Raw genomic sequence first — 22323 nt, forward strand, 5'->3', positions numbered from 1 at the left:
TAGTTTCTGATGCAGTATTCAATGATTCATTAGTTGCATATAATACCCAGTACTCATCACAAAACATGCCCTATTAACACCCATCACCAGGTTACCCTTTCCCCCCTCACCCGCCTCCCCTCTGTAACCCTCAGTGTGCTTCCCGGAGTCCAGAGTTTCTCATGGTTTATCTCCCTCTCTGATTTCTTCCAGGCTATATTTCTGAAATAACATCTGAAGCCATACACAAATATGAAAAATTTTATTTCCACTACGACATACAGTGAATCTCAAATACTAGATAAATGTTCCCATATGCAATGGTACTTTATAAACCTTTGCAACCACAATTCTGCTTGGCACTATGTTTTTCTATTAGCTCAGAATAGTTCATATTTCCCTTCGTGTATTTCTTTGGAGTAGTTAAGAGGTAGATACTACATTAAACACACTAATTTTTGAGTTGAAGCCTCCAAAGTTGAAAGTGGGGGAGAAGTGATATAACACTAAATCTACAGAACAAACACAAGCTGCTTGAATCTACTCTGTGCGCCTTCCAATGCTCTCCTGGCAGCGCTTTCCCCTCGCTTCTCCGTGCGGGACACCTGGGAATTCCATCCAGTGGGATTTCGCATTCCTGCCTCTTTTCCTTCAAATACAGCGATCTTGGCTGTCTTCATCTAACACCTCCTTTACATTAGGCTGAAAGTGCCAGAGCAACTAATTAGTCTTACTTTGATTCTAATCACTTCCTATTCCACGACTCCTCAACAATTAAACAGTTTTCACTGAGAGCTCCTTCTGTGATCTTTTGTGTATGTGGGTATCTCTGTTCTTCTCTCAACTGTTAACTCTGATAATCAGAGATCCTAGACACTCTGTATTTGGAATCCCCTAAAGACAATTCATACTTCAAATAACACACATACTGAAATAGTATTTTAAACTATTTTAGCTTTTGGACACTACCAATATTTTTTCACTGAGTTGTGTAAAACAATTTTATTGTATTAATTAACTGAAAGAAAAAGGCTACTTCAGATTTTTGTCAATTTTATTAATATATTTTGAGTTTTCTTTGGAGAAAAGCTTCGAAAAATAAAATCTGTAATTTTTGAATGTTAAAAACCATTAAATTAGAGTGAAAAAATGGAGCCATATGATATATAAACATTATATCATGGTTTTAAAAATGCTTGAGAATTAAAGTCAATCTTGATTTTTTTAAATGTTTTTAACATACTTTTTGAAGTTCTTCTTATCAAAAATGCGTACCTTTAGATAATTTGTCCAGCTTTTGAATATAATTTTCCATACTTTGAGAAGAGATCAAATGATGGTAATACAGTTTGGAAATCCTGGGAAGAAAAAGATCAAAGATTACCACAGAGATCTTATTGACTTTGTCTTGCTATTATTATTTCATTATCATTTATATCATATTAAATTTCTAAACAGATACTTAACTACACTTCAAGTTTCCCACCATATCTTCAAATAAGACAAAATTGGCAGTTAATTTTTATCAGCTGAAAGCCAGGAGGACTGAAGCTTCCTCAGACACATAGCTTGCCCTAGCTATGGGTAGCACTATTAAAAATCTCTGAGCGATGCAAAGGCTAGATGCACTTACCTGTCTTCAAGAAACTCACACATCTGTACTTTTTATCTTGACCTATAAGGCCCCCACATAGCTGTGCTTTGGGGTCCTTTCTGATGTGGTTTACCTTCCTCTACATTTCCCCTTACTCAGTCTTCTTTAGCAACACTTCTGTTTATTTGGACACATTTCCTCTCTGTCTTTATACTTACAGATGCCTCCATCCAGACAGCCTCTTCTCCACTTATTTCCATGGCTCATTCCCTCCTTTTATTGCATTTCTGTTCAAAGGGGCCCTCCCAGACTATCTGTATATACAAAACAGCACTCCTGAAACTTTCTATCACCTCAACTGGCCTCTATTTTCTTAATTACCCTTCCTCGATGTTACATATTTATTTATCTTGTGTCTCACATGACAGCATAAGCTCATAGGAGTAGGTACTTTGTTTTGTAAAAAATAAACATTTGTTGGGGCGCCTGGGTGACTCAGTCATTAAGCGTCTGCCTTCAGCTCAGATCATGATCCCAGAGACCTGGGACAGAGCCCCACATCGGGCTCCCTGCTCAGTGGGAAGCCTGCCTCTCCCTCTCCCACTCCCCCTACTTGTGTTCCCTCTCTTGCTGTGTCTTTGTCAAATAAACAATTAAAATCTTTAAAAAATAAATAAACATTTGTTGACCGAATGAATCAAACAGGAAAGGTGATCTACTGTGCCAAGTACCACAGCACTGATTCAAAGGAACGTTACAGGCGTTTAGAGGGGAAATCATTCTTTAACTCAGTAACCAGAGAAGCAGCATCTGATTGAGGATAAAAATGCCCTTCATGCATGTGAAGAAGGCAAATAAATTAAAGAAGTAAAGTACTAAATCAACAGTGAATATTGCAAATAACAGTCAGACCAGATAAAACTGTGTCTCCTCCTACGGGAGTCTTTTCTCAATGGAGACGATTTGGGACAGTTTTTGCCTTTTTTCCCTTTAAGAAAACCCTGGAAGAAGGACCTCCACCCTGAGCCCACCTCTTTCAGAGAGGGTCGTACATTACAAACACACAAAACATAAAGGTACCAAAGAACACGCGAGTGTGTCTGCCGCCAGGGACCTGGCTCTCTACCCTGGCGCAGCCGAGCTCTGAACCCTAAGTATCTGTTTTTATGACTAATGCTATTCAGGCCCCAGGGAGCAGCTCACATCTGTTGCTCTGTGTTAGTGAAATGAAAGTGACTAAGCCCAAGTGACATGAAGGACAGTTATGCTGTAACAGACACTGCTTTCAAGGATGAAATGAATTTAAGTGACAAAGATGCTTAGATTAAAAAAAAAAAAAACAATCAATTTGAATAAAATTCTTCCTCTTGGATAGCATAAATGCAGTAGAACTTCATATAATCGAGCATTACTTTTCTGGGGCACCGAACAGCCATACTCTTGCTTTTTTATCCCAAACTGTGATTCCAGAAGTACTCAGGAATTGATACCGTATTTGCGAGAGTTGCCCTTGACACAGCAGGAATATTTTGCAACAGTAAATAATTCAAACTACTCTTAAATTTGAATGTATGAAATTTAGGTGTATGTGTGAAGCATGGTAGTGATTTTTTTATGTAGGCACTTGATGAACTCAGAAACCTAGAACTGTGGATAGTTTCAGTTTTATAAATACATGTAATAATTTAAATTTCAAAAAAGTAAATGAAAATATTAAATTTATCTAAATGATCTTAGTTTAAACTTTTGATATTTATTAATTATATTTATTCCTCATTTTGACATAACAGATGATTCTGAATACATAAAGTAACTAATTTTTTAGATATATAAGTAAGTTTAAATTTTTGTTTTTTACATTTACTTTAATTTACAATTGCTAAAAATATATTCAAACTGTACATGCTTTAAATAGATTTAAATTTTCTTTTTAAAATCTGGTTTATATCATATCATTATTGATAATATAATAATTAAAATCTTGATTCTAAAAATAATAAAACTTAAAAAAATATAAATGAATGATTCTGCTGAAATACAAGAAAATAAATTATATGGAATACATAATTATGCATAACTTGCATGTCTTTATTTTATTACTCACCCAACCAACAGATAACCAAGTCATGGGAACAATTAGTAAATTCTGTTATCTTTGATATTTTGCCAACTTTCATTCTTAATTTCATATGTAGTACTTGATGTTGTTATAAAAGTATTTTTTTAATTTTTAATTCTTTAAAAATTTTTATTTATTTGACAGAGATTGAGATCACAAGTAGGCAGAGAGGCAGGCAGAGAGAGAGAGAGAGAGAGAGAGAAGAGGAAGCAGGCTCCCTGCTGAGCAGAGAGTCCGATGTGGGGCTCAAACCCAGGACCCTAGGATCATGACTGGAGCCAAAGGCAGACGCTTTAACCCACTGAGCCACCCAGGCACCCCATATTTTTTTTTAAAGATTTTATTTATTTATTTGACAGAGAGAGATCACGAGTAGGCAGAGAGGCAGGCAGAGAGAGAGAGGAGGAAGCAGGCTCCCTGCTGAGCAGAGAACCCGATGCGGGACTCGATCCCAGGACCCTGAGATCCTGACCTGAGCCGAAGGCAGCGGCTTAACCCACTGAGCCACCCAGGCGCCCCATAAAAGTATTCTTATTATGGTAGAATGACAGAACATATTTATTTAACAGTTAACTTGATTTGTAACTTTTCAATCAAAAGTTGATTCCAGTGGCTTCCATTGCTCTGACCTTGGGCTCTGCAAATGGCGGAGGTGGGCCTGCTCTTCATGTGCTTAGAGGCCTATTCAACGGACCCTCAGCTGCTGCTTCTCCAGAAACAGAGGGCTCTTCCTCCAAAGGCCTCACTTTCCAAATCAACCTTGCATCTGTCTTGTAAACCACTTTCATATTCTGAACACCATTCTTACCCTTCTTTATTCTCTGATACCCTAGACATCACCTAATCACTGACTTTTGACAACGGTGGTATTATATAGTGGAAAGGGCTCTGGCCTGGCTTTGGAGCTATTGATTCATTTGTCAAACATGTGCTGGGCCCCATGCCAAACTCTAGCCTACCCAGAACCCAGTGGGAATCCCTGGACTACCACTTACTAGTGTTTTCAGCTTGGCTGAGGTATTGAATCTACCTGAATTTGTTTACTCATGTGGACTCTAGTTTCTGGTCCAATATGTAAAAGAGTTTGGAAGTCATTACTCCCATCATCACAACAGGAAAAGCTGAACAGATTTCAAACCAACTCTTCTTAGATCCTTCAGAAAACTGAGGTCACAGGGCAAACTTCTGCCTTGAAAAGAGGAGAGACAGGCAGGTACCAAGGTTCACAAGCTACTGGGAGCAAAAGCTCAGAAAGAGAAGTGCACCAAAGAAAGTACCACAGGAATACCTTCAACCCTAACTGGCAAATTGCTGGTGGCTCAGGGTGGGCCATTTGAGAGTTAAGAACTCTGAGGCACCCCATCATACTGGGGTTCCTATGCTGTCCTGAGTTTTACTACTAGGAGGCCTACCGGGTTCACACTGTGAACCTCACTCTTGCTTCCAGCAGAGGGAGGGAAAAAGTAGCCATTTGAGCTCTCTGTTCTCCTTAATAAATCCTGTCTTGAGTGCAAATATTTTACCAGCCTGAGGGAATCATCAAATCCTGACTGATACAAAGGAAGAGAAATAAGACTCACTAAGACTGAGACTTAATCATAGGACTATAGAATTTCCCCTTCCCACAACTTACCAACTCATCATTAGGCTCCTGTGTAATAACACAGGGATCAGAGCCAAAATAACTAAAAGTCCGAGACCCCATTTAAGAGTCTCTATTTACACTCAAAAAAACAAAACAAAACAAAAAACCAAAAAGCAGGGAGAGAAGGAAAAGGACACTGAAGAAAATTTTAGCTTTGACACAACAGCTATAGTCAACAGTGAACAGCCTAATTCCTTGGCAGAAAACATAAACATTCACACTGAAGTCCTATGTTCCTTAGTTCTTTCCACTTGATATATCATGTCTAGAGTCCAACAAAAAATTAAAACTCATGCTAAAAGGCAAACAACAACAAACCCCAAAAACTAAAATCTGAAGAGACAAACCAAACATCAGAAGCAGACTCAGATATGCAGAAATTTTGGAATTGTCAGACGGGGATTTAACTACGGCTGATATGCTAAATGTGCTAATGTAAAAAGGTGGACAATACACAGGAACACAAGGGTAAAGCAAGCAGAGACACAAAAGCTAAAAAAGAACCCAAGGAAACACTAAAAATAAAAAATGCTATAATAGAAATAAAGAATGGCTTTGATGGATTCAGTAGGAGCTGGACATGGCTGAGGAAAGAATCAGAGAAATTTCTAAAACTGAAATGAAAAAGGAAAAGAATGAAAAAGATGAACTAGCAGATGCAAGATATGGAACAGATAAGCAAGAACTGTTAGACAATCACATTAGGTATAACTTATGCATATTGGGAATATCAGAAGGAGAAGACTTAAAGAAAAGGAAGAAGAAATGTTTAAAGTAATAATGGTTAAATTTTTTCCTAAATTAATGACAGACATAAAACGAGATTCAGAAAGTTCAGAGAACATAAAAAATTTACACCTACGCATTCATATTCTCAAAAAAAGCCAAAGGCGGGGTGGGGGAGAAACCACCTTCCAGATAGAGGAACAAGGATAAGAATTACATTGGACTTCTCTGCAGAAACCATGCAAGCAAGAGTGGAGTAAGAAAGCGTTAAAAGAAAATAATCACCAACCTACAATTCTGTATCCGAAAAATTATCCTTCAAAAGTAAAGGAGAAACAAAGACTTGCAGACAAACAGATATTTCAAAAACAAATGAAGAGATTTGTCACGGGTCACCCTCCTGTGTAAGAAATACAATTTCTTTTCTAAAGAAAGAAAACTTTGAAGTTATCAGAGAGAAGGAAAATGAAAGACGTTAGAAGTGAGAAGCATTACATTACTGGGTATTTACCCCAAAGATACAGATGTAGTGAAAAGAAGGACCATCTGTACCCCAATGTTCATAGCAGCAATGGCCACAGTTGCCAAACTGCGGAAAGGGCCAGATGCCCTTCAATAGACAAATGGATAAAGAAGATGTGGTCCACATATACCATGGAATATTATGCAGCCACCAGAAAGGATAAATACCCAACTTTTGTACCAACATGGATAGTACTGGAGGAGATTATGCTGAGTGAACCAAGTCAAGCAGAGAGAGTCAACTATCATATGGTTTCACTTACTTGTGGAGCATAAGGAATAACATGGAGGACATTGGGAGAAGGAAAGGAAAAGTGAATTGGGGCACAATGGAGGGGGAGACAAAGCATGAGAGACTGTGGACTCTGAGAAACAAACTGAGGATTTTAGAGGAGAGAGGGGTGGGGAGTTGGGTGAACCTGGTGGTGGGTATTAAGGAGGACGTGTATTGTGTGGAACACTGGGTATGGTGCACAAACAATGAATCCTGGAACACTGAAAAAATAAAAAGATGCGAGGAACATTATAGAAGAAATAAATGAAGGTAAAATAAAGCCTTTTATTTTCATTTTTTTCTTAATCACCTTTCAGATAGTCATTTTGTTCAAAATAATAATAATATACATACATTATATATAATATGTACAATATAGAAAATAGAACATAATCAGGGACTATAGCTTATGGATGAGGTAAATGAATGACTACAATACTATAAGGAATGGGGTGGGGTTTGGAATAATCTGTTATAAGGTAAATGAACTACGTATGAAGCAGTACAGAGTTATTTGAAAGTAAACTTTGATGAGTATTATTTGTGTACTCCAAAGTCTAGAGCAACCACATAGAAAAATTTTTTGAATAAGTATAATTGATATGCCAAGGGAGTAGAGAAAATGGAATCATGTAAAATATTGAATAAAACTAGAGAAGCCTGGAAGAATGGAAAGCAAAAACAAAACAGAAACAAAAGACCAAACAAGGTAACTGATGGAAAACAGTTAATAGAGTAGACATTAATCTGACTATATTAACAATCACTTTAAATGAGAATAGTCTAAATATATGAATAAAGAGGTAAAGACTGTGGAAAAAAAAAAACAAGATCCAATTATATGCTGGTTCCATGAAACCTGCTTTAAATGAAAAAGACACAAACAGTTTAAAAGTAAAGGGATGGAGAAGATATACCATGCTAACATGAGCCAAAAGAATGCTGGAGTAACTATATTAATTTCAGACAAAATAGACTTCAGAATAAGGAAATTGTCAGTGATAAAGACGGGTATTTCAAAATAAAGGGGTCAATTCTCAAAGAAGACATAACATTCCTTAATGTGTATGTGTGTGACTACAGAGCATCAAAATACATGAAGCAAAACAGAACTGCAACAGAAATAGTCACTGTAGTAGTTAGAGATCTCAACACCCCTTTCTAAGTAACTGACAGATCCAGGGGTAGGAAATCAGTAGGTACACAATCGAAAAGAACAGCTATCAATCAACTCTAACTGACATTTATAGACAACAATAGCTGACATGTTCTTCTCCAGGTCACATGGAACATTCATCATGATAGACCACATTTGGGGCCATAAAATACACCTCAACAAATTCAAAAGAATATACATCATACAAAGTAGACTCTTTAGATCACAATGGAACGAAACTAGAAATCAGCAACAGAAAGATAGCTGGAAAATCCCCAAATATTTGGAGGATGAACAAAATACCGCTAGATACATTTGGGTCAAAGAAGAAGCAACAAGAGAAATTTAAAAAAATATTTCAAACTGAAAAACAATCTGAGGGGTTTGAAGTGGCGGGGGGGTGGGAGGTTGGGGTACCAGGTGGTGGGTATTATCGAGGGCACAGCTTGCATGGAGCACTGGGTGTGGTGAAAAAATAATGAATACTGTTTTTCTGAAAATAAATAAATTGGAAAAAAAATTTCAAACTAAATGAAAATTAAAGTACAACTTACCAAAATTTGTGGGATGCAACAAAAGGAGTACAGTACGGGGGAAATTTATAGCACTGACTGAACACAGCAGAAACCATTAATTTAAATTCTCACTTTAGGAACTAGAGAAAGAATAAGTTAAATCTATAGTAAGCAGAAGAAAATAAAATCAGAGCAGAAATCAGTGAAACTGAATATACGAATTCAATAAAGAAAATCAACAAAACCAAAAGCCAGTTCTTTGAAAAGATCAGTAAGAGGGGCGCCTGGGTGGCTCAGTGGTTAAGCCGCTGCCTTCGGCTCAGGTCATGATCTCAGGGTCCTGGGATCGAGCCCCGCATCAGGCTCTCTGCTCAGCAGGGAGCCTGCTTGCTCCTCTCTCTGCCTGCCTCTCTGCCTGCTTGTGATCTCTCTCTGTCAAATAAATAAATAAAATCTTAAAAAAAAAAAAAAAAGAAAAGATCAGTAAGATTGATAAACACCTTGCCAGGCTAAGAAAAAAGAGAGAAGACACAGATTACTAATATCAGAGATGAAAAATGGACCATTAGGACTGATTCCATGGATATAAAAAGGATGATAAAGGAATATTATGAACAACTCTATGATCACAAACTTGATAACTTAGATGAAATAGACCAATTCCTTAAAAGATACAATCTAGTAAAATTCACACAAGGAGAAATAGATAACCTGCACAGCCCTATATCTATTTTAAAAAATTGAACCAATAATTGATAATCTTCCCAAACAGGCCTAGATGATTTCACTGATATTTTCTACCAAATAAGGAAGAAATGATACCAATTCTGTTTAAATTATTCCAGAAAATAAGAGCAGAGGAAGCACCTCCTGACTCCTTCTGCTTCATCATCTATAAAATGGAGATACCTGTCTCGCAGGGTTGTTGTAAGGATTAACCAGGATAAAATATCTGGCACTTAGCACTAATTTTTTCCTCCCCTTTTCCTTCAATGGCTAAAGTCTATTCATAATCTACCTATTACGTTCTTTATTTCTTTATTTCAAATTAAATAAATTCCATTGGCTCCCATGAGAAACTAATTATGGAGCAGTAACGAAGTGAAGCAGGACTCAGAAGATTTTGATCATAACCCCCATCAGTAAAAATATCTTGAACAAGCACTCTGAATATATGTCTGATTGTTTGTTTGTTTTTTTAGTTTTATTTATTTATTTATTTTTAATAAACATATAACCTCTTTTTATCCCCAGGGGTACAGGTCTGTGAATCACCATGTTTTACACACTTCACAGCACTCACCATAGCACATACCCTCCCCAATGTCCATAACCCTACCCTCCTCTCCCTATCCCCCTCGCCACAGCAACCCTCAGTTTGTTTTGTGAGATTAAGAGTCACTTATGGTTTGTCTCCCTTCCAATCCCATCTTGTTTCATTTATTCTCTTACCCTCTTAGCCCCCCATGTTGCATCTCCACTTCCTCATATCAGGGAGATCATATGATAGTTGTCTTTCTCCGATTGACTTATTTCACTAAGCATGATACCCTCTAGTTCCATCCACGTAGTCGCAAATGGCAAGATTTCATTTCTTTTGATGGCTGCATAGTATTCCATTGTGTATATATACCACATCTTCTTGATCCATTCATCTGTTGATGGACATCTAGGTTCTTTCCATAGTTTGGCTATTGTGGACATTGCTGCTATAAACATTCGGGTGCACGTGCCCCTTCAGATCACTACGTTTGTATCTTTAGGGTAAATACCCAGTAGTGCAACTGCTGGGTCATAGGGTGATTATTTGTTTTAAATTTTACAGGTATAATACTGTGATAGCAAAATGTCATGTTAAGCAGGTATACAAATGAGGTAAAACTTAATGTAAGTAGAAATTCTAACATGTTCTGCCTTCAGTCCTGTGGCTCTTCTTGTGTATGTAATTGTGGACCCCTCTAATACAATGAGTAAAGCATGACTTAACCCTGTGTTATGGTCTCACCTGGGCCTTCCACTAACATCTGAACATCTACAGTGTGTAAGTACCATGCTAGTCAGCTTCCGACTAATTGTAACTGAAACTTAGTCGTGTCTTCCCAGGAGACCTCACAGGCTAGTGGGAGAGTCAGACAACAGGCCTTTATAGTTGTGTAGATAAACAGGCATTGAATTTTCAAGTACCTACACTGACTCTATTCCCTAACAGAAAAAATTATCACAAATTCTTTATCACTTTTGTTTTTTTAATTTAAAACCCCAAATTCTTACTTGGCCCTAGCTAACCAGTAACCGTTACCCATGGTATAACAAAAGATGAATATGCCATTAAGAAAGCTTTGGTTTGGGAGAAAATCTGGTGCTGTTCTCATTTGTTTAAAATTTGCCTCTGATACATGAAACAGGCCACTCTGTCATGGGAAACTTTTGAGCTCGAGAAAACCACCTGCACAATACTCATGCAGTGTCACTTTTTAAAAGGGAGGGGGGTGCTTTTCTGAAAAATAACCTCATCAAGAAAAACACTGGGGACAGTAATTCTAAATCCTGCCATAGCCTTTGCTTGCCAAAGCAGACAGCTTTTGCTATTAGGATGCCCAGCCAAACACAAATAATCCACTGCTAAAATGAGCTCCTTGGGACAATTTAGGAGTCTTTGGAAGTGAACGGCTCTTTGAGCTGGAATGCAGCCCAGGTCCATTTTCAAACCCAAGTCAAAATGACAAAGAGCAAATTTCCTGGGCCACTCACCCCCTAAGTGTAAGATTACTTTAGGTTAGCAGCTGGGCTGTTTATCTAGTTATTTAAGGTTTTCACCAGATACTCACAACTGAGTACTTAAACAACCCGCTTCAGTGTTGGTAAGCAGGACAGTCCCGATAACATTACAGCGCACAAAATCTCCGAGATTGGAAGGACAAGACAGAAATCAAAGGTTATACATATACTGTTCAACTTAAAATATTTTTTTTAATATTCAAAAAATAGCTCTAAAGCATTGCAAAGATTTTTCTTAGAACTTAAAAAAAGGGGGGGTGCAAAGAACTTTTAGCTGAAAACTAAATTCATTTTAACTGAAAATACTTCCTGAATGAGACCGCAATTGAGTCTAGTTTGGACGTGGAATTTTCCATAGTCTTCAAATGAGAGTCTGTAGGCAGGCTTAAAAGATAGCCTGGCATTATTCCCGTACAATCAAACTTTGCTCTCATTACATGGGGAAGATGCTATGATGGCAAGAGCATTTCTAGTTTTGACAAAAGAGTATGGTTAAAAGTTGTAGGAGTGGGGCACCTGGGTGGCTCAGTGGGTTAAAGCCTCTGCCTTCGGCTCAGGTCATGATCCCAGGGTCCTGGGATTGAGCCCCACATCGGGCTCTCTGCTCAGCGGGGAGCCTGCTTCCCTCCTCTCTCTCTGCCTGCCTCTCTGCTTACTTGTGATCTCTGTCTAATAAATAAATAAAATCTTAAAAAAAAAAACTTGTAGGAGTTAGTGTCTTCTCCCTGTTCACTCTGCAGTTTCAGGAAAACATCTTAACGTGTTCTCTATTATTTGTGTTCTTCTCAATCCCATAGTGTTAGAATTTATCATGTTATTCTTTCAATTAAACCATTTGTTCTCAAAGAAACCATTTCTAGCTGACCCCAAGTTCATGATGCATTGTCAATCTGAACGTGGAAAGAAAACCAAGTTCATGCGTATATTACATTATGCTTAGCGTACCATGGGCGGTATTTGCAACTGTGGTTTGAAAACTTACGATTTCTTCCCTGAGGTAGTATTGCTCTGGAACCAAGCTGCCTGAGTTTGAAATACAGCTTCATTCTTAAGAGTTCTGTGATCCTGGACACCTAATTTAACCCCTGCAATTCTTATCTCCTCATTTGAAAGAGATAAGATGAAATAACATGAAAATAGTAACACTTTACTCATAGCGTTGTTAAAATGATTAAGTCCATACGTATAAAGCATTTAAAACAGTGTCTGGCATATAGCAAGGACTTGATAAGTGTTAGCTATGTTCAAAACTAAGAAATTCTCAGATACCCTAAAGAGTGGGGTGGGTAGAGGGAATAGTTGTGAATGAATAACCTTTAACAGCTGTTTATTCAAAGGTTATTTATATCTGACTTTGGTATACACATTCCTACTTTTCATTTCAATTGGGTACATCCAAAATCTAATATTATATATTTGAGTTTCTGCTGAATCTTTTTCCATCTTTATATACCTTTCTTCTCGGTGGATATATCTTTCTTCTTAGCTACAGTTTTAATAGTTTTATCTGTTTTCTTTTATTTAGTTCATGCTCCTCCTCCATCGTTATAGCTTTGGTTTTAAATGCACAGGTGGGAAATGGCAAGCCAGATATGTAATGTGAAAGGTAAGTAACGAAGTTTCTTGTATGACCAGTTCATTCCATTATGGTATCTGTGTATTACGGCCACAATAAGAGAGATATAGGATGTAAAGATATTATCAGAAGGAATAGATCAAGAAATAGAAATATATTTGTACATATAAAATGTGGCCTTATCCACTTAATTTCAACTAAAAACGGTAAAAATGTCATCTAAATAAAAGTCTCTGAAATGGAACATCAAACTTGATATAATGTTGGTATTCAGAATGATCTGCGTAGCTTTTTAGTTGGTTTGGTAACAAAGCTAATGATACAAGGGTAAGAGGTTCCAGGAACATCATTTTCATATAGAAAGACAGCCCATTTTAAATAGAGGGAATGCTGTATGAAGCTGGCACTAAAGGAAAGTTCGGGCTTCCATATGGTTAGTGCACTGGAAAACGGGCTGCAGAAGTATTCAGAGAGAGTATTGGAATGGCTTAAACAAAACCACTTACAGAGGTACCTAGTGGCACATTTGGTTGAGTGTCAGAGTCTTGGTTTCAGCTGAGGTCATGACTTCAGGTTGTGAAATCGAGCCCCGTGTCAGTTCTGTGCGCTGCATGGAGTGTGCTTGCGATTCTCTCTCCCTCTCCTTCTGCGAACCGCCCTCTGTGCCCCACCCCCATGCCCTCGTGCTCTCTCTCAAATAAATAAATAAATCTTAAAAGAAAAAAGAAAAGAAAACCACTTAGAATGGGGAGTAAGAACTAAAACCAGGATTGTGACATTCTTAAATACTTCATGCTTCTTAGTAGGAAAAAACTGAACGCCTCTAAGTAATTTGGTACTTTACAACAATTCTCAAGAGGGGAAATAACTGCTAAAAGACGGACCACATGATTTTCACAGTTGTATTCCCCAGGTTTAACACAGCATATGGTAGGGGCTTGGGAAATATTATTTGGCTGAAGGAATGACCAAATGATAAAGACACGGCCTTGGGGAAACCACAAATCTGCTCAAAGTGTGAGCCTTCTGGAATAGCCCCTCTTCATCCTCTCATTCAACCCTGTCACTCTAGAAGCCAACAGGAGATGGAAACTATGTGCCCAGTTCTCCATCATCAAGAGAGTCCTTCTAAAGTCCCCTCCACCCTCTGGAATATTCCATTTTCCAGCCAGGAGATGCTATACCCAGGTCCATCAGTATCTTCAGTAATCTGCGTCTAAACGTGTCCGGGAAAGAGACCGAGAAATCAGGAAGACAGGGAGAAGGAGAGAGAGTATGTGTGGGAGAGAGAGAGAGGAAAGAAGCAGCAAAGGAGAAAATAGAGAAAAAGTGAGTAACATGCTCATCTGTGAGCTCTATGGTAAATGGGCATGAGGGTGTATTTGTCTTGTATACTACATCACCAGCACCAATAGTGTCTGACCCATCAGGACTCAATAAATCGTGACTGAATGGAAATACAAGACTTCTCATTGTGACTCAGCACCATTAGAGTGCCTGACCCATCAGGATTCAGAAATCATGACTGAATGGAAATAGAGGACTCTGTTTTGCAAAGATGATAATGCCCAGATTTCCCAGGAAACATCCTAGAGCAATGTATACCATGATAACTTCTTTATAAGAACACTAACCATTGATCCTTACTATTTGGATTCCTTATTCACAAATTTACTAAAATTCATCTGTAGCCCCCAAATCAATCCCCATAGTGCTTTCACAGTCACTCACAGATACAAGCAGAGTGGAAAAAAGTTGAGTCCCCTGAGACACACATCCCAGCGGACCTGCTTTTTCATTCCAGCTCTTACTCTGTAAGTAAGTGTCCCCTTGCGTTCGAATTTTAGTACTACCTTTTTCATCTTTTGTGCCTGTTTTTGGTAATTTCACTGTTTAAAATGGACCCCCAAGCACAGGGCTGCCTTGCTGTCTAGAGCTCCTGTGTCAGGAAAGCTACTATGGTCCTCGAGAAGAAAAGATGTTTGTTAGCTAACCTGCACTCGGGCAGGACTTACAGTGCTGTTAGCTGAGAGTTAGATGCTAATGAATCAACAATATAGATTTACTTAGTTTCAACAGAAACACACATAAAACAATGTTATGTATTGGCTAGTTGACAGAAATGTTGACCACAGGCTCTCAGGAACCTAACCCTGTATTAGGTTCAGGATTCACTGACTCAGTGTTCATGCGGACCTTACAGATCATGACCACCTCGAAGACAAGAATCTACCGAGTGCCTCCTGCATAGTCAAGCTCTATCACGGCGCACTGACTGTTGTGTGGACTTCTATATTCTTCAGAACACTAAAGATACCATGCCTCCCAGGGCACAAACTATGCTGAATGAACAAATGAATGAATGAGAATACAAATAAAAATATGAACTAAGGGATATACACAGCACTGTTTAGTATTCCTCACAGAGTGGGTTGCAAATAACTTTTTGTGAACAGTAACTGTATAATTATAATTATATTACTATATATAATTATATACTATAATACAATTACAACCTGACATTTTAGTTTTATGAAGATATTTTCATTTCAGTATAATTTCTGAGTATAAATGCAGCTTTCAATGAACAGAATTCTCAAAACCCTCTACCAAACCTAGATTTTCATATCATCATCAAGAGTTATCTTATTTATTTAACTTCTTTCTGCTTCTTTTAAAGAACTGGTTTCATTCATTTATTCACTCACTCTTTTTTCTTTCTTTCTTTCAAAAAAAAAAAAGTTAAATGACAACTTAGGCCAAGCACTATTCTAGGCTGTAGAGCAATGAAATTAGTCGGGCAAAAATTCCTGTCTTCATGAAACTTAAATTTCTAGTGACTGCAGATGGAAAATAAGTAAATAAATCAGTCAGATAATAGTAAGTGCTATGAGGGAAAATGAAACAGGGTAGGGAGAAGAAGGGCTGAGGGAATTAGAGAAAGGGCCTGCAATTTCAAATCATGTAGTCAGGAATGCCTGGTTTCAGATGACATTTGAGCAAACTTGAAGGTGATGAGAATGTAACCATGCAAACTAAGAACATCACAACCACCAATTTGTCACTACAACATTAGTGTCATTTCAAGTAACCTAAATCCACTAAGCTACCCTAAAAAGACCGATTTATCTGTCTTAAGACTTTTCTGATGTCTAAAGCTTATTTGTGCACTTGACATCAGCAGTGCTGAAAGCAGGTGAGCATCAAGCAAGATCTTTTTTTGATGGAACCTATTCATATTTGTTGGTTAGCTGGAGTAGAGGCCCTTGCATAATGCATTGCGTTCACTGCCTTTTCTCTGTAGCCAGTGTGGCAGGGGCAGCATGCCCTTGTCTGTGAACTGAGCTCCATTCATCATGTCCTCAACAGGCACTGCCACGGCTGTGCAATCCTCATGCAACACGCACTGACACCTTTCTGGCTCCCCACGAAGAGGTAGGTGTCCAATAGTGCACCAGTGGTGGGGCCTGACCCATAACTTCTAATTCCCACTGGTGCATTTATAGCCCTTAAGTAGCACAGCCCAGGAGAGAGAGTTGGAGAAATAAAGAGGACTATTAATAATGGTTATTTCTTTCTTTCATTCAACCACAAATGGTGTCTCCTGTCAAAAAGTAATTAGCCAGAAAAATATTCACATAGAAATAATACTTGATGCATTATCTGGATAAGCGGCAGCTGGAGAAAATTTTTTTATAGCAATAACTAAATTTAATCAAGGTTAGGTTTTGTTTTGTTTTGTTTCTTTCGACTGTTTGCTCCAGAGAGAAAAAGTGAACCCCCTACAAAAGAAGTAAAGATGCATTTTTCCTCCATGTTCCTTGAAAGTGTTCACATCTAAGTTTTTGTGATGGGATTTATTATTGCCCCTTGGTTAGCTGGAGGGGAGGCCTCTGCATAACATATCTTGTTCATTTTCTAAGTACCAACTGAAAATGCGAACACCCCTGAATCAATAAACTAGCTCATTTAAAAGGCATAGCTAACCAAAATGAAGGGCAATTTTCTACTTAGTTAAATGGCTTTAAAAGTACAAATCTTACCCTTGGAGTCAACTAGCCATAGGATTTTAAAATAAAAGTAATATTGTCTTGCCTTCATAAAAGCCAGTCTACCTCCTCCTGTATACCATTTTCATCAAATGATGTTTTTTACTTGTTGGTTTACTCTTTTACTGTGAGAATGTCTATGATACTGTGTGGTATGAAAATCAAGAAATTAGTCTCGCAGCAGGGAGTCTGCTAACAACACCATTTTAATCTTATCCTTTAAGCAGTGGCAGAAAACATATTAATTGCAGTTTAATTTGTGCAACAAATATTTCATTTTAATTATGCTTAATTTTTGTCAAGCTATAAAAATGTCAATAGTTCTGACACTGTTTTTTCTTACAAGTTTTTTTAAATGAAAGAATTAAAATCAAGTGCTGTTTCTGAAAGAAATTATGAAAGATTTCTAATTACTGCTTATGTTTTTGAAAAATGGCTAATCTAGAAGCCCCAAAATAACATCTGGGAACATGTGAACTTGAAGCTTTATTACTCAATGTTTATAATTTTTAATAATATACACGGATCATTAATATAATGAAATTCTCACAGGAAGGGGTTTTTTTTTTTGTAATTATAGGCTATATCAATAACTGTCATTGAATGGTACATTTTCTCTATAAAAACGCTTTTGTTAATTCCTCTCAGGAAAACTAGGACAAGAATAAGTGAAATTGATTGCAGTTGATATACCACACTGAAGAAAAGAGTATTTACCATGAACAGAAGTAGAAAGAAAAGTGTCAAAACCATCAAAGTTGAACAGTATTAATTATATTCAGAAATATTTATTAAGCTCTCACTAGGTGCAAATCCTACCCAAACATTAAGTTCCATGCAAAAAGGCTACACCCTCCTGGAAATCCTTCTCTCTCCAGATGTGAGTGAGATCTCCCTACATGCCTATGGTCCATAATCACACTTTTCCCACCCTCACTGTCCTTGCTTTTTGGCTGGTATCACAGTAATTTCCACATATTTTCATATCCCTTACAAGATGATAAGGTTCCTAGGGGCAGGATCTAGGCCTTCTGTGTTCATCTCCTTTATCTATCACATTCAAATATACTTTAAAATGAAAATCTACTGGCATGAACAAAATGTTCTGGGTGCTCTGTTTTGGGAATTAACACAATTATTTCCAAAGTCTTGCGATAAAACTTTGTATAGACCTGTACTTCAAAATTACTCATCTAGAAGACTTCCAATATTAAGATGGCAGAGCAATAAATTTCTTGCTCTATCTTATCCCATTAGAAATCCACACCCAAGAACAGAGAATTACAAACATCTGTAAAACTATATCTTCAATGAAACTGGGAGATGGCAGTGACCCCATGTTGAGAAACAGATGAGGAATGTTCTAAAACCTTCTAAAAGGAACAGAAAACAGAGATACATTTGTGTTTGCATTCCAGTGAAATTCCAATGTATTCTTCCTTCTAAAACCTAGAACCCTCAGGCATTGGCATCTTCAGATATTTCAGAAGCCAAAAGTGAGGCTGAGGGTTTGGCTGAAAGTCTCTGTAAGGAACATTTCTAAGCTTCCTTCCCAAGTGTCCCCCAGGAATCTTCCTGCTCTTCTCTACCATGTTTAGGGGGTCTGTTTTCTTTCTTTCTTTTCTTTTTTTTTTTTATAAACATATATTTTTATCCCCAGAAGTACAGGTCTGTGAATCGCCAGGTTTACACACTTCACAGCACTCACCATAGCACATACCCTCCCCAATGTCCATAACCCGACCCATTTCTCCCAACCCCCCTCCCCCCAGCAACCCTCAGTTTGTTTTGTGAGATTAAGAGTCACTTATGGTTTGTCTCCCTCCCAATCCCATCTTGTTTCATTTATTCTTCTCCTAAGGGGGTCTGTTTCCTGAGTGGAAACAGAACAAGAACAAAAATTGGAGACATTAGGCATAGTAGAGGGTAAGGGTTAGGGCACTAATTAAGTGGAAGTCTTCACACTGAATGTTGAGAATACCATACTACCCTGCAGCCCCATTCCCAACTCCCAGAACATTAGCACATTTGGTAAATAAGGGAATTTTGTTGGGAAACTGAATGGCTATGAGTAGCGGCCCCTCCACAGAGTTACCTCTGAGGTGAAGGCTATCAAATAAGCCTTACTCAGGCACATAATGCATTATTTCAACTAGAATTTTAGTGTCTCATTTTTAACAATGAACAGCCCAAAATTAACAGATGTTTGCGAAAAATGTCCAACCTAAAAGACAGAGACAGTTATAAAAAAGAAAAAAAAAAGATGAATTTGAAACAATGCAAAAAGTGGAACAAAGTATAATTAAAATCTAAAATATTCTAAGAGACATTAAAATATATATTGCAGCCATTAAGCAAGTACAGGCTGCTATTTAAAAAAATTAAAAAGAAGAAGGAACTTTACTGAATAATACAGAAGCAGGAAAAAAAAAAAACAACTTGATAGAAAAATTGTAATTTAACACCAAGAAATGCTCCCAGGAAGTAAAACAAAGGGACAATGAAATGGAAGGAGGAGAAAGAAGATTTAAAGCAATAACAACAACAACAACAAACCAACTTGAGAATGGATGTAGAGAATTTGATCTCTTACAATTGAAACTCCAGGAGAAAGAATCTCAGAATACAAGTAGAAAAGAATTAGGAAAGAATGCAAGTAAATTACCCCCAAACAGAATGACAGATGTCAGTGGCTTAAAACAGAGTAGAGATTAACTTTCAACTTAAAATTCTCTATGTTAATAAAAAAATTTTAAAAAATCTAGATCCAATCAGTATCAATTACATGTGGGATGGAATTTTCAAAGATAGTAATTATACTGAAAGCCTGTTATAGAGCACAGGGAAACTTGACAAGAAGTGTGAAGAAAATCAAGCAAATGGGGATAAATGCAATTATTAATTCCAGGAAATACAGAAAGTTATATAAGAAAGAAATATTATTATAGAACATTTCAGGGCTTAATAAGAAACAATCTTTCCACAATTAAAAAAAAAAAACAAAAACAAAAACCTAATATAGAAAGGCTGAATATTTGTTGACTCAATTTAGAATTACTTAAAGAAAACATGGAGAGGATGAAATAAAAAAGCTAAATTCCTATCTTCCATAGTTGAAAGTCAATAGTCTAAAACTGATAAATTAAGATACAGTATATTATTTAGGTAGAAGGTAAAAGAATTGAAAATGGTGGTTTCTGGAAAGTAGGACTGGACATGAAGGATGGGGAAGGAGTGGGTCACAAGTATACCACTTTACATTCTATGTCTTTGGACATATTTGCTTTACTTTTACTATGTATATGTTTTATTTTGATATAAAAAAGTAAATAATTTTAGTGCATTAAAAAGTTTACTATTCTTAGAATTAAATTTCCTTTCTACTTGGATCATTATTTGTCAACTACATTCTTCTCAGTAATTGATGTCCTACTTTTTAAATTATTTATTTAAAATACCCAGTTACATTTATCCTAAATATGTAAATGTATGGTTTTCCACATGCTATTTTTAAAGGCCATATTTCCCTTGCTGACTATTTTTAACAATGCTTCCCATAAGCAAGTCTATATAGTATTATGATGCAGGTAAGATAGTCAACGGGAATTAATGTATTTTATAATGCCAACTCCTTTCATAAACTTTTGGAAAATTATATATACATTTACTAGTCTATGTACAATACTTAATGTCTATATTTAAACCAAAATTATTAAAGACGATGTTCTACTTTCTGAACTAGTGTCCTTTTCTCCAACTAAATCAAATTAAGAAAGCAATGTGAATTTCCTCACAAGCTATTTCATACTTGGATGCCCTTGAACTTTACTGAGTGTGAACTAAAAACATATGGAGGTAAAATACATTGATATTCAAAATACTAAGTAATGTTTATTTGCTGTTTTAATGTACAATTTATTGCAGAACATCTATATATAAATTGTAATTTATTTAAACTTTATAAATAAAAGACTGTCAAATTCAGGAACTTTGATACATATAAAAATTTAATATCAATATTAGTACATTATTTCATTATTATTTTTGAGTAATACAAAAATTATTTAAAGACTAAGAAGATATAAAAATGGAGCAATTTAAATAATTACAGCCTCTTAAAACTCTATGGTTAGTATGATCACACAATATGGGAGAAAAATTCTTTTGAATAAAGTTAAATTCAACTATGTATGTCTTGTATTGACTTATATCTCTTTTGTTCTACAAATAAGAACTTATCAGAGGAGTGCCTGGGTGGCTTAGTCTTTAAGCCTCTGCCTTTGGCTCCAATCATGATCCCAGGGTCCTGGGATAGAGCTCTGCATCAGGCTCCCTGCTCAGCGGGAAGCCTGATTCTCCCTCTCCCCTCCCCCTGCTTGTGTTCCCTCTCTCACTGTGTCTCTCTCTGTCAGATACATAAATAAAATAAAACAAAACAAAACAAAATAAAATAAAATAAGAACTTAACAGAAACAAAGTAAAAAATAAATATGTCTCAGAAGAAAGAGAAATTAAGGAGTCAATCCAATTTACAGTTGCACCCAAAACCATAAAATACCTAGGAATAAACCTAACCAAAGAGGCAAAGAATCTGTACTCAGAAAACTATAAAGTACCCATGAGAGAAATTGAGGAAGACAAAAAGAAATAGAAAAATGTTCCATACTCCTGGATTGGAAGAACAAATATCGTGAAAATGTCTATGCTACCTAAAGCAATCTACAGGTTTAATGCAATTCCTTTCAAAATACCATCCTTTTTTTTTTTTTTCAAAGAAATGGAACAAATAGTCCTAAAATTTACATGGAACCAGAAAAGACCTTAAATACCCAGAGGAATATTGAAAAAGAAAGCCAAAGTTGGTGGCATCACAATTCCAGACTTCAAGTTCTATTACAAAGCTGTTATCAAGACAGTATGGTACTGGCACAAAGACAGACACATAGATCAATGAACAGAATAGAGAGCCCAGAACTCTATGGTCAACTCTATGGCCAACTCTATGGTCCTGCTTCAACAAAGCAGGAAAGAGTGTCCAATGGAAAAAAGTCTCTTCAACAGATGGTTATTAGGAAAATTGGACATCCACATGCAGAAAAATGAAACTGGACCATTTCCTTACAACACACATGAAAAGAGACTCAAAATGGACGAAGGATCTCAATGTGAGAAAGGAATCCATCAAAATCCTTGAGGAGAACACAGGCAGCAACCTCTTCAACCTCAGCTGCAGCAACTTCTTCCTTGGAACATTGCCAAAGGCAAGGGAAGCAAGGGCAAAAATGAACTACTGGGACTTCATCAAGATCAAAAGCTTTTGCGCAGCAAAGGAAACAGTTAACAAAACCAAAAGACAACTGACAGAATGGGAGAAGATATTTGCAAATGAC

At 36.9% G+C, this 22323-nt stretch overlaps 1 protein-coding gene across 2 annotated transcripts in view; it reads right to left on the reverse strand.

Moving 5' to 3' along the window:
- Positions 1-1254: 1254 nt before the first annotated feature.
- The window catches only part of SPATA17 (spermatogenesis associated 17), a 178718-nt gene continuing 157649 nt past the window's right edge, over positions 1255-22323 (reverse strand). For both annotated transcript variants that reach the window (XM_044266823.1, XM_044266824.1), the window contains one exon: positions 1255-1337. In XM_044266823.1, the coding sequence (XP_044122758.1) occupies positions 1257-1337 (81 nt within the window). In that variant the 3' untranslated portion in view covers positions 1255-1256. The remainder of the gene's footprint in view (positions 1338-22323) is intronic.

This window comes from Neovison vison, chromosome 10, assembly GCF_020171115.1.
Source record: "Neovison vison isolate M4711 chromosome 10, ASM_NN_V1, whole genome shotgun sequence".
In the NCBI taxonomy this organism is placed as follows: domain Eukaryota; kingdom Metazoa; phylum Chordata; class Mammalia; order Carnivora; family Mustelidae; genus Neogale; species Neogale vison.